The sequence below is a fragment of the Procambarus clarkii genome, chromosome 82 (genome assembly GCF_040958095.1).
Source record: "Procambarus clarkii isolate CNS0578487 chromosome 82, FALCON_Pclarkii_2.0, whole genome shotgun sequence".
In the NCBI taxonomy this organism is placed as follows: Eukaryota; Metazoa; Arthropoda; class Malacostraca; order Decapoda; family Cambaridae; genus Procambarus; species Procambarus clarkii.
Genome location: NC_091231.1, coordinates 1943583 through 1959530, shown reverse-complemented (window position 1 = coordinate 1959530; position 15948 = coordinate 1943583). Strand labels below are relative to the sequence as shown.

The 15948-nt window shown below is 49.9% G+C and overlaps 1 protein-coding gene across 5 annotated transcripts in view; it reads right to left on the bottom strand.

Annotated features, from left to right (window-relative positions):
- Positions 1 to 15948, bottom strand: part of LOC123764294 (uncharacterized) — a 114193-nt gene that overhangs the window by 3688 nt on the left and 94557 nt on the right. For 3 of the 5 annotated variants that reach the window (XM_069315780.1, XM_069315779.1, XM_069315781.1), the window contains exons 9-20: positions 14541 to 14654; positions 13338 to 13583; positions 12114 to 12231; positions 11228 to 11363; positions 9056 to 9241; positions 6625 to 6747; positions 5004 to 5151; positions 4460 to 4601; positions 4040 to 4276; positions 3700 to 3930; positions 3010 to 3108; positions 1908 to 1961 (exon numbers count right to left, since the gene is read on the bottom strand). In XM_069315780.1, coding sequence (XP_069171881.1) covers positions 1908 to 1961; positions 3010 to 3108; positions 3700 to 3930; positions 4040 to 4276; positions 4460 to 4601; positions 5004 to 5151; positions 6625 to 6747; positions 9056 to 9241; positions 11228 to 11363; positions 12114 to 12231; positions 13338 to 13583; positions 14541 to 14654 — 1834 coding nt within the window. The remainder of the gene's footprint in view (positions 1 to 1907; positions 1962 to 3009; positions 3109 to 3699; positions 3931 to 4039; positions 4277 to 4459; positions 4602 to 5003; positions 5152 to 6624; positions 6748 to 9055; positions 9242 to 11227; positions 11364 to 12113; positions 12232 to 13337; positions 13584 to 14540; positions 14655 to 15948) is intronic. The other 2 variants (XM_069315782.1, XM_069315783.1) reach the window with 2 other exon arrangements.

Sequence of the window (15948 nt, the reverse complement as noted above, 5' to 3'; positions counted from 1 at the left end):
TCGGCTAATTCGCCTTCATCAGAGCAAAGTAGAATCAAAGTATATATATATATATATATATATATATATATATATATATATATATATATATATATATATATATATATATATATATATATATATATATATAAGACCACAGTAGTGGGTGTCTAGGGGAGGACACTGAAGGTGACTGGCACCAAGGGGGGGTAACAGGACACACAGAGTAATGATACTTGAAGAGAAGGAAGAGTCCTACAAGTCACGAACTGTGTGTCAAGATAATGATTCACAGGAGTGCCTACAGCCTCTACTTGCCCCCCGTAGTTATAGGAAAAGCTTAGTACAATATAGCTATGAATAATGCTCTGATACGTTCACTACACAGCAAAGTAAACCATAAGCAAAAATCAAACAGGTTAAAATGTATAATGAAGGCCAAATTAAGTTGTAAAACTATCTAAAGAAATTCTAGACCGGTTTATATCACATTACAGAACCATCGTTGTTGTTGTAAGAAAGTGACTGACAAGATAATTAGAGGTGGACCATTATGCTGCTCGAGTGTTTCTTGTTCACGATGAACTCTTTACCTGAAAGCAAAAGACCAAAACACAGGTATCGATCGTGTGCCAGGATACTTGAGGGGACTGGACTATGATGACCAGACCACACACTAGAATGTGAAGGGACGACGACGTTTCGGTCCGTCCTGGACCATTCTCAAGTCGATTGAGAATGGTCCAGGACGGACCGAAACGTCGTCGTCCCTTCACATTCTAGTGTGTGGTCTGGTCATCATACTTTAGCCACGTTATTGTGACTCATCGCCTGCGACTGGACTATTGTGCCTCACACTGTATCACACGAGTGACCAGTGTAGAGTGAACCAGGAGAAAAGTGTTACAGCTTGGATCACCTTTATATATGTGAGAGGAGATTGTGTGGCCACTTGGGCTAGGAATGAGGTCCGGAGGCGAGCAGATTAAACTGTCGTGAAGGGGGTGGAAACAACCGTCAACAGTACAGACCTTAGACGACCATAATGTCTTGACAGTGGCATGAAGTTGTTCCAAGATATCCCCAGGGCTACCAACATGAGACATTGTACACCTTTGTCTATGGCAGTATACAGGTGCTCATGGCTCCATCCTGGTTGTGACCACTTCCTCCTCTCCACTACCCTCTATTATAACTTTTTGAACCTCATGCCATTGAGTTAATGCTACAAGTTAAGCCTACAGGTTATGCTTACAGTAGGGTCACAGTGTGCTGTAGCCTACAGATTATGCCTAAAGTAGGGTGACAGGTAATATGTGTGCTGTAGCCTACAGGTTATGCCTACAGTAGGGCCACAGTATGTGTGCTGTAGCCTACAGGTTATGCCTACAGTAGGGTCACAGTATGTGTGCTGTAGCCTACAGGTTATGCCTACAGTAGGGTCACAGTATGTGTGCTGTAGCCTACAGGTTATGCCTATAGTAGGGTGACAGGTAGTGTATGCCGCTTGTACCATCTACGGGGCGTGTGTACAGTAGAGAGCCTACTACTGTGTACCTCAGTGTCTACAAGCCATGTCTCCTGTAGCACTGAAGACCATATATGCCAGTGCTACAGTCTAGGTCCCCATCATCACACCACATAACGACAACCTTCCTGCCTTGTTACAACGTTGTAACAACGTGAAAGATAACAAATAATGCAGTGTGTAAATATCCAAGCGTAACGTTAAATAAACGTGGATAACGTTGATTCACCGTTGAATTAACGTTACTCTTGGAGATTGTCCCCCACTGGGAAAGTTGTGGTTAGGTTGTGCATGGGCCTGGAGAGCTACGTGTCGCGTAGTGTGAGAGAGAGAGGGCAGTGCGCGCGCTGATGCTATCCTCTACAGCCAGCTAAATACTAGGTGGTAGAGTGCTAGCTACCGGCTGCCGCCTCCTCCACATGGATGATCCTGGGGCGCCATCCACCCTCGCCTCCTGCATCAGCAGGTCGGTAAAAATGGGGATCAGTGGCGGGCATTTTAAGTCACTAAGGACAGTCCTACTTACGTTATTGTGAAGTAAACCAAAGTTTAAAGGCAAAAATATATCAACTTGAGAACATATATACATGAAAGGAATACTTTGAAAAAACATGAAAGTAATACTTTGAAAATACATTAAAGGAATACTTTGAAAACACATGAAAGGAATACTTTAAAAATACATGAAAGAAATACTTTGGAAATGCATGAAAGGAATACTTTGAAAATACATGAAAATAGAAGTTGAAAAAAATAGAAGATTAATATAATGTAAGGAATGGCAAGATGAAGCCAAAGAAAATTTTGTTTAATTAATAAATGTAAAATTTGAGAAAAAATCGTCCAAATGTCTTTTCCAAATTGCTTTAAGAAAATACCTAAAAAGTTTTGAGCAAGTAATAACACATAAATTTAGTAGTAATTAATGTAACTGAAAGTTGCTGCGAGGTGTTGTTACATAAAGGTTAATGTTAATATATATTTTCACTCTTGCTATCTCTCCAGGCCCCCTCCTCCCATCTCTCTCACTCTCTCTCTCTCTCTCTCTCTCTCTCTCTCTCTCTCTCTCTCTCTCTCTCTCTCTCTCTCTCTCAGCCATACCCTACTACTTTTTACACACAGGAGGGTACAGGAGCAGACGACTGCTGACTCTTGTTAGCAGGCTGAGAGCTTTCCCTTCCCATAGCTCATGGTAAGCCTTACCCTACTAGTTTTACACACAGGAGGGTACAGGAGCAGACGACTGCTGACTCCTGTTAGCAGGCTGAGAGCTTTCCCTTCCCATAGCTCATGGTAAGCCTTACCCTACTAGTTTTCCCTGGAACTGTCCATGCAGTCTCTATACTGTCCCTATGTTCACCTCTCCTGTACTTCACCCTCATAATTCGATCACCAATCCACTTCTTGTAACACAATCACCAGTCCACTCCTAGTGATCTCTTGTGCTAGTAATGAGAGCCCCTGCCCCAGGGTGGGTGAGGGTGTGGTGGGAGGAGACGTACCTGAAGTAGCAGCCGAGGGCGGGGAGGCGGTGGGCGAAGATGCTGGCTGGAGTCTGGGTGATTCCGGAGTCTCAACGGGCGTCAGCTGCCGCTCCAAACCTGCCAGACAAACCATCACTTCAGACGAGAGAGAGAGAGAGAGCTTGACCAGCAAGGCCGAAGCAACTGACAGATATTGAGACAACAGATAACTGGACATAGCAGAAGTACTTCACATCAAACACATTCAATTATCAACAGCCAGCTCATATAACGTGTCTGTGTTACCCGTACAACAACAGGTAGAGAAGTGGCAGTTCATGCTGAACACACCAACCCAGGTGACCGGTACAATATGCAGGTAGGCTGACACCTCTCTTGTCAGCAGACCTTCCTCGTTTATATGTTGCTTTAATGCTCGCTTTGTATTTGGTGTATTTTTGTATGGGTACACCTGGCCAGCCAGGCTTGTGTGGGTACACCTGGCCAGCCAGGCTTATGTGGGTACACCTGGCCAGCCAGGCTTATGTGGGTACACCTGGCCAGCCAGGCTTATGTGGGTACACCTGGCCAGCCAGGCTTATGTGGGTACACCTGGCCAGCCAGGCTTATGTGGGTACACCTGGCCAGCCAGGCTTGTGAGAGTACACCTGGCCAGCCAGGCTTGTGAGAGTACACCCCTGGTCAGCCAGGTAACATCAAGGCACTCACGTGGTTCCATAGCAGGGTGGCCGGATCTGGAGCCGGCCGAGAGTCGCTTGGCCACGGCTGGCACGGGCGGGGAGGTAGGGCGCTGGGCCGAGGATGGCCGAGGAGAGACCAGGTGCTCCTCGCTTCTTGAAGGCGCCATGGGCGGGAGGCGGCGGGGCGTCAGCGGGCGGGAACTGGGCGTAGGAGGCTGGCTGACGCCCCCACCATTGCTCGAGTCTGATGCTATCCGCCCTGTTAAAAGCATTTTACATATACATATCTATACATATATCCACGTACATATAAAGCTATATATTTACACCGTAGAGTGTACCATGGGTGTACACAACAACAAGTGTACCGTGTAGCGAGGTGGATGAGCCAGAGCTTGCTGGTCGGCTGGAGGGGGCGAGACAGGCGGCAGCAGTGAGGGTGTGAGGGGAGGGTGGGCGCGAGGCGTGGGCGGGCAGCTCTGGCAGCGTGGGCGTGGAGTGTGCGCTGTGGAGCCTCTTGACAGCGGCAGGGACGGGCGGGCTGCTGCTGCGGGCGGGGCCACTCGGGGCTGGCGCGAACTCTGGCACGTCGAAGGATGACTCTCCTGAAGAATTTTCAAAGCAAAATTCAATATCAGAAAAATATTCTTCACATGAATACAAAATTGAATAACTTTTATTTATGAAATGGCAAGGGAGATAGAAGGTAATAAGGAAGGATGAGGCGGGACAGACGGTGAAGAATGATGCAGTGGTCCAGTGGGTGAGACACCCCCTTCCACCCTCACCTGTCAGCTTCCTCATGAGGGCCGGGACGGGCGGTGAGGAGGACCGTGGGACAGGCGCCCTCACCATCTCCACGTCGTCATCGTCGTCATCCTCGTCGTGAGGGTCCTCCTCCTTCATGGCCTCGGGCGGAGAGGCGGCCACCTGCGGCACAACACTGGGTATTAGAAATGATCGAGGCCATATGATGGGATCGAACCCTCATCCCTGGGTTCCTTAGTCAGTACTAAGGAACCCAGGGATGTTTATCTCTATTGAGGTCGTGAGGTTTATCTCTATTGGTATTTCTTCGTATCACAAACCTCTCTGATCTGGGACCAATCTGGTGGCATACCTGAGAACTTTCTCTAGATTCTTTGTGGTAGGCATAATAAGAAAAATAAGGAGGTGCTGCACATTCTAGAATTGGTCTGATATATGTGGAATATAAGATTCCGAATGTCTCCTTATTCAGATTTCTTAAGACAAATGCTGTGCAAGCGAGCTGTTGGTGACCTGATAGAGATGTCGGGAGACATTCGGTGAGTGACAAGCCGGGGCTCTTACCTTGGGCGGCTCGGGTGAGTACGGGTGGAGGTGTGACGGAGTGAGTGACGGGGTGAGTGACGGGGTGAGGGAGGGCTTGATGGTGGGCCACTGCTTGATGGACGGGGAGTTCCTGGTGCTACGCCTCCTGTCCCTCGGTGACGGTGACCTGGACGGGTGAGAACATAGTAAGCTTAGTTAGTTGAAGTTAATTATGCACCCCCATGCCCGTCCTGTGAGTGGTAGTGGACCCCATACCAGATTACTGCCCTCTATCTATTACCCAATTATATATACTTTAGGCTTACCTCGAGTCCCCCCCCCCCTCACCTCCCACAAGGTGGAACAACTAACCCTTCCCAGGATGCACCCCACGACACTTGCCCTACTCCTAGGTACCTGTTTACTGCTAGGTAAAGAGGCTTTAAGTAAAAGAAAATAAGCCCACCCATTTCTGCCCCATCCGGGAATGGAACCCGGGATCCACAATTGTGAGGCGAGAACGAAGACAACTATAGTATGAGACCTTAGCTCATAGTATTATAATGAGTGCTAATTTCCAACTCTTTCTGCGTGTGAACCAATCGTGGCCACCTTCAGTGGTGGCCATGCACTGTCTGCGTCAACTGACCTCACATACAATTTGGTCATGTGATCACTTCAACCTCATTTTCTAAGACAGTCTCACGACACCATAACCAACGCATCTAGATTCTAGAAGAGTCACTGATCCCTTTAATGGATCAGTGAAGGAAGGTGGATATTGCGAAAGAAAATGTGTGTAAATGAATCAACCTTAAAATTCCCCAAAACACTTCATTGCCAACCTAATACGACATATGACACGACATTAGTGTTCCAGCATCTAGGCAGACCAGGAGTGTTCGCATGCCTCTGAGGGGAGTGGAAGTTAGTACAAGTACGAGAGGCTTTGTAACACAGTCCAGTGTACGCATGCCTCTGAGGGGAGTGGAAGTTAGTACAAGTACGAGAGGCTTTGTAACACAGTCCAGTGTACGCATGCCTCTGAGGGGAGTGGAAGTTAGTACAAGTACGAGAGGCTTTGTAACACAGTCCAGTGTACGCATGCCTCTGAGGGGAGTGGAAGTTAGTACAAGTACGAGAGGCTTTGTAACACAGTCCAGTGTACGCATGCCTCTGAGGGGAGTGGAAGTTAGTACAAGTACGAGAGGCTTTGTAACACAGTCCAGCAGGTGAAGACAAGCGGTGTGAAGGGTAAGACCAGGCACGTTCACATACACCATTTGTAAAGGTTCAACATACCTCTTCTTGGATGTCTACCAAAAGGAAGACATCCTAGGAGTTTACCGAAGGATGTCAAAGGAAAGATTCCACAAAGGAGGCTGACTCCATACACAGTTTCAAATGTAGATATGATAGAGCCCAGTAGGCTCAGGAATCTGTTGATTGACAGTTGAAAGGCGGGACCAAAGAGCCAGAGCTCAACCCCCGCAAACACAACTAGGCGAGTACAACTAGGTGAGCACAAAGCCATAATGTAGGTGAGGATGTGAGCGCAGAGACAACTAGAGACAGGAGGAGACCTACCTGGAGATATCAGAAGAGAGAGACTCAGGTGAGGATGTGAGCGCAGAGACAACAGAGACAGGAGGAGACCTACCTGGAGATATCGGAAGAGAGAGACTCCTGACGCGACTTGTCCCAAGTCTTGCGCCGTCGACGGTGAAGGTGGTGTTGGTCGCTGTCCTCCGTGGCGGTGTCCCGCTCCCCCCGGCTCAGCGACCTGCACACGCCAAGGAAAACTAACCTAATTATCAACTCAAAACATTAAGCCAATAACACTATATAATACTTGGGGAGGATATGGCGACGGGGTGAAGGAAGGTGTCCAACTACTTGAATCATCGGGGATCGAACGCCGACCTGCAAGAAGCGCGGTCGTTGCTCTACTATGACCTGGTCAAAGGACACATATCTACATATAATAATACACATATCTACTTGTATATCTAGTATTAGTTTGCTATAATTGGGGAGTGGAAAGCTAACACGTTCCTATAAGCCAACTACTCACTCCAGGATGCTGTCCACGACAATTATCTAACCACCTATTTACGTAGTGTATTGTGGCGCCTCTTGTATCCCCTATCTCTCTCTCTCTCTATCCTCTGACTGTACCCTGTCCCTCTGACTGTACCCTGTCCCTCTGACTGTACCCTGTCCCTCTGACTGTACCCTGTCCCTCTGACTGTACCCTGTCCCTCTGACTGTACCCTGTCCCTCTGACTGTACCCTGTCCCTCTGACTGTACCCTGTCCCTCTGACTGTAATATTGAATATTTCACTCTGCTTGTACCCTTTAAGTTTTAGAAAGTTAATTCGTGTGAAAACAAACTTGAAACAATTATGCCTTTTGTACAGCATTTGTCACTGGCTTTGTTATTGTGTGAATATGTGTAAACCCTGGCAAGAGGAACGTGTGTCTTCTCCGTATTCTTTATATAAAATGTTTTGTACCAAAATGTTTTCCTCTTCTGCCCACTATCACATCGCTGGATGCGTTCGGCGTGAGTGTATATATTGTTACATTCGTGAACTTATTGAGGACACGAATATAGCTTTTGTAAACCTGATGTATCGACTCATCTTAGGAAGATATGTGATCAAATTCGTGAAGGCTGTGAGTTATCCCTCACTCAAGGCGCCTGTCACTCAACTAATGCCAGGCAGGTCTGCTGCCCTCTACATGAACTTCCAAAGGACTAATATTGTGCAAACTGTTAATATTTATGTCAATCAAAGAACGTTAAATTAGCGAATTTTGGAAGCATTCATTGTATATAAGAACACCTTCGTCAATATCACGTTCTCTACTGACCAGTCTCGTTACCAGTGCTACACAACATTAAGTCTAACAAGTGCATGAATGAGGCTAATCAATGACTAACTGAATTTCACAATAACATAGATGTAGCGTTTTGAAATCAAGAAGATATGTAAGTATTGAACTCAGTCCGTAAAGACTGAGAGCTGGTCCAAGGATGGATATGACCGAGTTCAAGGTCCTGCTGGTCCTGGCCGGCTGTGTGAAAGGACTTCCATATCGATATTCACTTTTGCCTGACATGCTTGGTGCTGGGGTGAAGAGCGCCGAGGGCCCCTCCACCTCTCCTGCACATGCCGGTAGTGTCAATCGATCCTACACTTGTAATCGTCATACGTGTTGACAGCATGATTGGTAGTGTGGGAGGACTACGTAATCTTACATCCCGGGTTCAATTATTGAGGCTATAAATGGCATCGAACCTGTATCCCTAGAGTCCAGGGATGCGATTTCGAGCCTATTGCATGGCTTCAATACTTTCTCGCAGATACATTGTGTTATTGTGATTTCATTATGCATAACCCTTAGTTTCTATAGTTCTATAATTGCACCATTGTGATTTTCAGGCTGTATGTAGTCACCAGGCTCGCAGGAGCCATGAACTAAGGCTTGCAGGAGCCATGAACCAAGGCTTGCAGGAGCCATGAACCAAGGCTTGTAGGAGCCATGAACTAAGGCTTGCAGGAGCCATGAACCAAGGCTTGCAGGAGCCATGAACCAAGGCTTGCAGGAGCCATGAACCAAGGCTTGCAGGAGCCATGAACTAAGGCTTGCAGGAGCCATGAACCAAGGCTTGCAGGAGCCATGAACTAAGGCTTGCAGGAGCCATGAACTAAGGCTTGCAGGAGCCATGAACTAGGGCTCGCAGGAGACATGAACCGTAGTGGTATAAGGTAAGTGAATAGTGTTACACTGGTTTGTTTACACGAGTGACCTTTCCTGCTGAATGTTCTCCCACCTACATCCTTTCTACCTCGTGGTCTGACACTTGACACTTTTACTCATTCATGGTACAAGTGATATCGAGTTTGAGTCTGACGTTCTCGGTAAGAACGCAGAATGTCATAATTTCGTAGTTCAATAGCTGGGAGTGTGGGAGTGAGTGGGCATTATCACCCGCGAATGTCATTATTCAACACACGGTCGCGCCCCACACACTGACGGAACTAACAAACTGTGTTTTAACATTGAGTGTGGCGGCTCTGACCTGGCAGCCCGTCGACGCAGCCTCCTGCCGGAGAACGGGTCCTTCTCCGACTGCTTCCTGTAGGGCCTGTCGCTGTGGTTGTGTCCCCAGGGCGGACGTGCGTCGCTGCTGTGCCCACTCTCGCGGGGCAGCGAGGTCGTGCCCCTCCTGCTGGCTCGTCTCCGTGACTCCCTCCGCGAGCTGGTCCTGTCAAGCAGACACGGGATACCCTTCAACTTGGCGCCAGAGACTTCACCATACAATGTTACCTTTGACGTTGTATGTTTGCTGGGGTTAACACACTCATGTATATCCTAATTTATATAGGCAGATACTTCTGAAATGACAACGTTATCATTGTCTTGGGTAGTTAGTAGGAACATTCGGCATATTGAAGATGCAACGTAGAAATTAACATCTCTCTTTCTGGAATAAGTGTTTCGATTTAATTAATACATGTTGGTGATTGATAACTTGTTATTTTTACTATATTATACATAAATGTTCAGCGTATCTTGTCTAGTTTAAAAAAAGTATTTTTTTCTGAGGGTCGTCACACTCACCTGTCAGACGTAGGGTCGTCACACTCACCTGTCAGACGTAGGGTCGTCACACTGGGTGTCACACTCACCTGTCAGACGTAGGGTCGTCACACTGGGTGTCACACTCACCTGTCAGACGTAGGGTCGTCACACTGGGTGTCACACTCACCTGTCAGACGTAGGGTCGTCACACTGGGTGTCACACTCACCTGTCAGACGTAGGGTCGTCACACTGGGTGTCACACTCACCTGTCAGACGTAGGGTCGTCACACTGGGTGTCACACTCACCTGTCAGACGTAGGGTCGTCACACTGGGTGTCACACTCACCTGTCAGACGTAGGGTCGTCACACTGGGTGCCACACTCACCTGTCAGACGTAGGGTCGTCACACTGGGTGCCACACTCACCTGTCAGACGTAGGGTCGTCATACTGGGTGCCACACTCACCTGTCAGACGTAGGGTCGTCACACTGGGTGCCACACTCACCTGTCAGACGTAGGGTCGTCACACTGGGTGCCACACTCACCTGTCAGACGTAGGGTCGTCATACTGGGTGCCACACTCACCTGTCAGACGTAGGGTCGTCATACTGGGTGCCACACTCACCTGTCAGACGTAGGGTCGTCATACTGGGTGCCACACTCACCTGTCAGACGTAGGGTCGTCACACTGGGTGCCACACTCACCTGTCAGACGTAGGGTCGTCATACTGGGTGCCACACTCACCTGTCAGACGTAGGGTCGTCATACTGGGTGCCACACTCACCTGTCAGACGAAGGGTCGTCACACTGGGGTGCCACACTCACCTGTCAGACGTAGGGTCGTCATACTGGGTGCCACACTCACCTGTCAGACGAAGGGTCGTCACACTGGGTGCCACACTCACCTGTCAGACGTAGGGTCGTCACACTGGGTGCCACACTCACCTGTCAGACGTAGGGTCGTTACACTGGGTGCCACACTCACCTGTCAGACGTAGGGTCGTCACACTGGGTGCCACACTCACCTGTCAGACGTAGGGTCGTCATACTGGGTGCCACACTCACCTGTCAGACGTAGGGTCGTCATACTGGGTGCCACACTCACCTGTCAGACGAAGGGTCGTCACACTGGGTGCCACACTCACCTGTCAGACGTAGGGTCGTCACACTGGGGTGCCACACTCACCTGTCAGACGAAGGGTCGTCACACTGGGTGCCACACTCACCTGTCAGACGTAGGGTCGTCACACTGGGTGCCACACTCACCTGTCAGACGAAGGGTCGTCACACTGGGTGCCACACTCACCTGTCAGACGAAGGGTCGTCATACTGGGTGCCACACTCACCTGTCAGACGTAGGGTCGTCATACTGGGTGCCACACTCACCTGTCAGACGTAGGGTCGTCATACTGGGTGCCACACTCACCTGTCAGACGTAGGGACGTCATACTGGGTGCCACACTCACCTGTCAGACGTAGGGTCGTCATACTGGGTGCCACACTCACCTGTCAGACGTAGGGTCGTCATACTGGGTGCCACACTCACCTGTCAGACGTAGGGTCGTCATACTGGGTGCCACACTCACCTGTCAGACGTAGGGTCGTCATACTGGGTGCCACACTCACCTGTCAGACGTAGGGTCGTCATACTGGGTGCCACACTCACCTGTCAGACGTAGGGTCGTCATACTGGGTGCCACACTCCCGGGAGGGGACGCCCCGGTACTTGGTTGGGGTGAGGACCCGGTTAGTGATGTAGTCTCCGTCGTTGTCGTACTGCTGGCCAGGCACCTCTCGCTGCCCTGAACAAATACACGTTGGCACTTACAAACAAAACATGGTTTAAAACATACACAAGGCAACAAAATAGGACAAACAGCGACAAGTAAACGCTGCAATTAGGTCGTGTGTTTGTTGGGATAATTATTTTTGTGGATATATTTTCCAATTTGACTTTTACCAGGAGAGAAATTTTTTCATGAAATGAACTCACGAAGGAATAATGAGTTTGTTTTGAGTCATGAATCATGGAGGCTGACTTGTGTGGGGTATAGTCAGGTGTGGGGTGTAGTCAGGTGTGGGGAGTAGTGCAGGCAGGTATGGAGAGAAGTGCCGCCAGGTGTGGGCAGTAGTGGAGCCAGGTGTGAGCAGCGGTGTTAACAGGTGTGTGTGAAGCGGCATAGTCAGCTGCAGGAAGCACTGTGGTTAGGTGTTTGGGGCTGTGATATCAGGAGTCGACGACAGGTTAGTCAGGTATGTGATATCAGGAGTCGACGACAGGCTAGTCAGGTATGTGATAACAGGCTAGTCAGGTATGTGATATCAGGAGTCTACAACAGGTTACTCAGGTATGTGATATCAGGAGTCGACGACAGGCTAGTCAGGTATGCAAAACAGTGCAACTAGGTGTGTGCAGCTATGCCATTAGCAGATGTGTAGTGCAACCTAGTAACATGTGGGATGCAGTGCAGCCAGGTGTATGAGTGTCAGCTTTGGAGAAGTGTGAAGTCAGATATGGGGAAGTAAGGCAGGTGTGTGGGAAGGAGCTGTACCGGAGACGGCCTGCAGGAGGGTGAGGAGGGCCCGCCGCCCTGAAGACGACACCAGCGTCTCCGGAGTGAGACCCAGTCCTCGAAGCAGTCTGGCCAGCTCTTCGTAGTCACCGCCCACCTGTGTACGAGAGGCCTTCTTACTGATTGGCTCAGCGGTCACCGGCTAGTCAGTGATTGGCTCAGCGATCACCTGCTAGTCAGTGATTGGCTCAGCGATCACCTTCTAGGCAGTGATTGGCTCAGCTATCACCTTCTAGTCAGTAATTGGCTCAGCGATCACCTTCTAGTCAGTAATTGGCTCAGCGATCACCTTCTAGTCAGTAATTGGCTCAGCGATCACCTGCTAGTCAGTGATTGACTCAGCGATCACCTTCTAGGCAGTGATTGGCTCAGCGATCACCTGCTAATCAGTGATTGGCTCAACAATCACCCACTAGTCAGTGATTGGTTTCTAAGATAACCAAAAAACTTTTGAGCTTTTGACTTTTAATTCATATAATTCAAGTTTACATATTAAAGACAAAATTCTCGATTGAAAATGTCTTTACCATGTTGTAAATGAAAGGCTAACAGGCCTGATGTAGAGTTCTACGTATATATAAGATGAGTGGAGCTGCTGTAGTGTTTTAACAGTGCATAACGTTATCGTTCTCCTCGTTAATGAAAGCCGAGAACTTGGAATAAATGTTGAGGAGTGTGATGTATGGCCCCCCACCAGGTCCAGGGGGAGACTTAGAGAGATACAGTCTACAAGTGTGGGGGGATACAGTATACACACTATATGGTATACCTCGCATCTCAGTGTACTTAAGTCCTGTACAGTGTTCAGGACTAAAGTATACTTGCTCTCGGGTCAGTATATGACCTATTGTGTTGTCCCTAAACGTTTCAAAATAAATATTTTGAGCTGGGGGCCAGGCGGCTGACATTCCTGGCATAGTTATCAGCTTTGTGTTTAAACTAGTTGACTCCTCGTGTTTAGGCTTATCGAGGTCACTCCCCCCCCCTCCTCCCCTTAGGCTAGCTATTGACCTTTCTCAAGATGCCAACCATAACAGTTGCCTAACTCCCGGGTATCTGTTTACTGCTAAATGAACAGCAGCAGCAATTGCAAGGTAACGTGGCTAACCATTGCTGTCTTGCCTGGGGATTGAAGCAGGGTCCCTTGGATGTGCGCCGGGGACGTAGACTACTCTGCTACAGTACTCAAGTATGATAGTTTACCTTTAATTGTGGTGTTTGTTGTGGTTCCTGTTGAGGGTGCTGCTGCTGCGGCTGCTGACGACCTGACTCCTGGGGATGCGGCTGAGACTGCGCAAGCTGCTGTTCTTGCTGCAGCTCCTCCGCAGCAGCGCTGGATGTCTGCTCCTGGTGGGAGAGCTGTCTGCGGGGCTGCTGGCGCGGGGTGGTGGCAGCGCGGGGGGTGTGGGGGACGTCGGCCTCCTCCCGCACCTCCGGCAGCGGCCCACTCTACACCGTCACAAAGTAACACTTGGCGTCACCAGGCGAGTATGTCATACACGGCGGCACGGAAGCATACACTAATATTTGTGTATGTTAATATTCACTTATGGCCATATGAAGTAAGTATAGTATACATATGAAGGAAGGACATTGTATTTGATGTGTAGGACCTGACCCAGGTCAGGGACCTGACCTGGGTCAGACGTGCCCCGGGTCACGCTACAGTGGAGGACCTGACCCAGGGTGACCCCCGTGGCACGCCACAGTGTAGGACCTGACCCAGGGTGACCCCGGGGCACACGACAGTGGAGGACCTGACCCAGGGTGACCCCCGTGGCACGCCACAGTGTAGGACCTGACCCAGGGTGACCCCGGGGCACACCACAGTGTAGGACCTGACCCAGGGTGACCCTGGGGCACGCCACAGTGGAGGACCTGACCAAGGGTGACCCCCGGGGGCACGCCACAGTGGAGGACCTGACCCAGGGTGACCCCCGGGGCACACCACAGTGTAGGACCTGACCCAGGGTGACCCCCCGGGGGCACGCCACAGTGTAGGACCTGACCCAGGATGACCCCCGGGGCACGCCACAGTGTAGGACCTGACCCAGGGCGACCCCCGGGGGCATGCCACAGTGTAGGATCTGACCCAGGATGACCCCCGGGGCACGCCACAGTGTAGGACCTGACCCAGGGTGACCCCCGGGGGCACGCCACAGTGTAGGACCTGACCCAGGGTGACCCCCGTGGCACGCCACAGTGTAGGACCTGACCCAGGGTGACCCCCGGGGCACGCCACAGTGTAGGACCTGACCCAGGGTGACCCCCGGGGGCACGCCACAGTGTAGGACCTGACCCAGGGTGACCCCGGGGCACACCACAGTGTAGGACCTGACCCAGGGTGACCCCCGGGGGCATGCCACAGTGTAGGACCTGACCCACAAGGAACACCAAGCCACTCACCGAAGACAAGGAGCGGACGTGGCCAAACTTGGTGGCCGTCTTCTCCTTCCTAGCTCTCTCTGACGCCTCCTTGATGGCTGAGCGGAGCTGCTGCTGCCGCCTCTCCTCAGCCTCCTGCACCAACACAATCACATATGTAATACACCTTTAATTAAGGCGTCCCCTTCTCCCACAACACCTTTACACAGGTGTAAACTGAACGTTATCACGTTCTTCTCAGATCGCTAAAAATATCAAAAACTCACATATCACTAGCCAATCAAGCAATCAGTCATTAAACAAACTATGTAAACAATGATCACTGAATGTAATTGTCAACAACCTTCCTTGGTAGTTACTTGTATACACACACCGAGTGATTTACCGCACTTCTCACTGAATAATCAGATAAGTGTAAGTATCGTGTTGTGGTGGCCTTAATCACCCTCCAGATGAGGTAAGGCTTAAAGCCTAACACCAAACCAAACCAGTTCTTTAATGTAATTACTGATGATAAACCCAGTGGGACCAGACAAGTGTACAGCGTGCTGGCATATGTGTCCACCATGCACCAAGTACTGACCCATGTGTCCACCATGCACCAAGTATTGACCCATGTGTCCACAATGCACCAAGTACTGACCCATGTGTCCACCATGCACCAAGTACTGACCCATGTGTCCACCATGCACCAAGTACTGGCGCATGTGTCCACTATGCACCAAGTACTGACCCATGTGTCCACCATGCACCAAGTACTGGCACATGTGTCCACTATGCACCAAGTACTGACCCATGTGTCCACTATGCACCAAGTACTGACCCATGTGTCCACCATGCACCAAGTATTGACCCATGTGTCCACCATGCACCAAGTACTGGCACATGTGTCCACTATGCACCAAGTACTGACCCATGTGTCCACCATGCACCAAGTACTGGCACATGTGTCCACTATGCACCAAGTACTGACCCATGTGTCCACTATGCACCAAGTACTGACCCATGTGTCCACCATGCACCAAGTATTGACCCATGTGTCCACCATGCACCAAGTACTGGCACATGTGTCCACTATGCACCAAGTACTGACCCATGTGTCCACCATGCACCAAGTACTGACACATGTGTCCACCATGCACCAAGTATTGACCCATGTGTCCACCATGCACCAAGTACTGGCACATGTGTCCACTATGCACCAAGTACTGACCCATGTGTCCACCATGCACCAAGTACTGACTCATGTGTCCACCATGCACCAAGTACTGACACATGTGTCCACCATGCACCAAGTACTGACACATGTGTCCACCATGCACCAAGTACTGGCGCATGTGTCCACCATGCACCAAGTACTGGCATATGTGTCCACCATGCACCAAGTACTGGTACATGTGTCCACCATGCACCAAGTACTGGCACATGT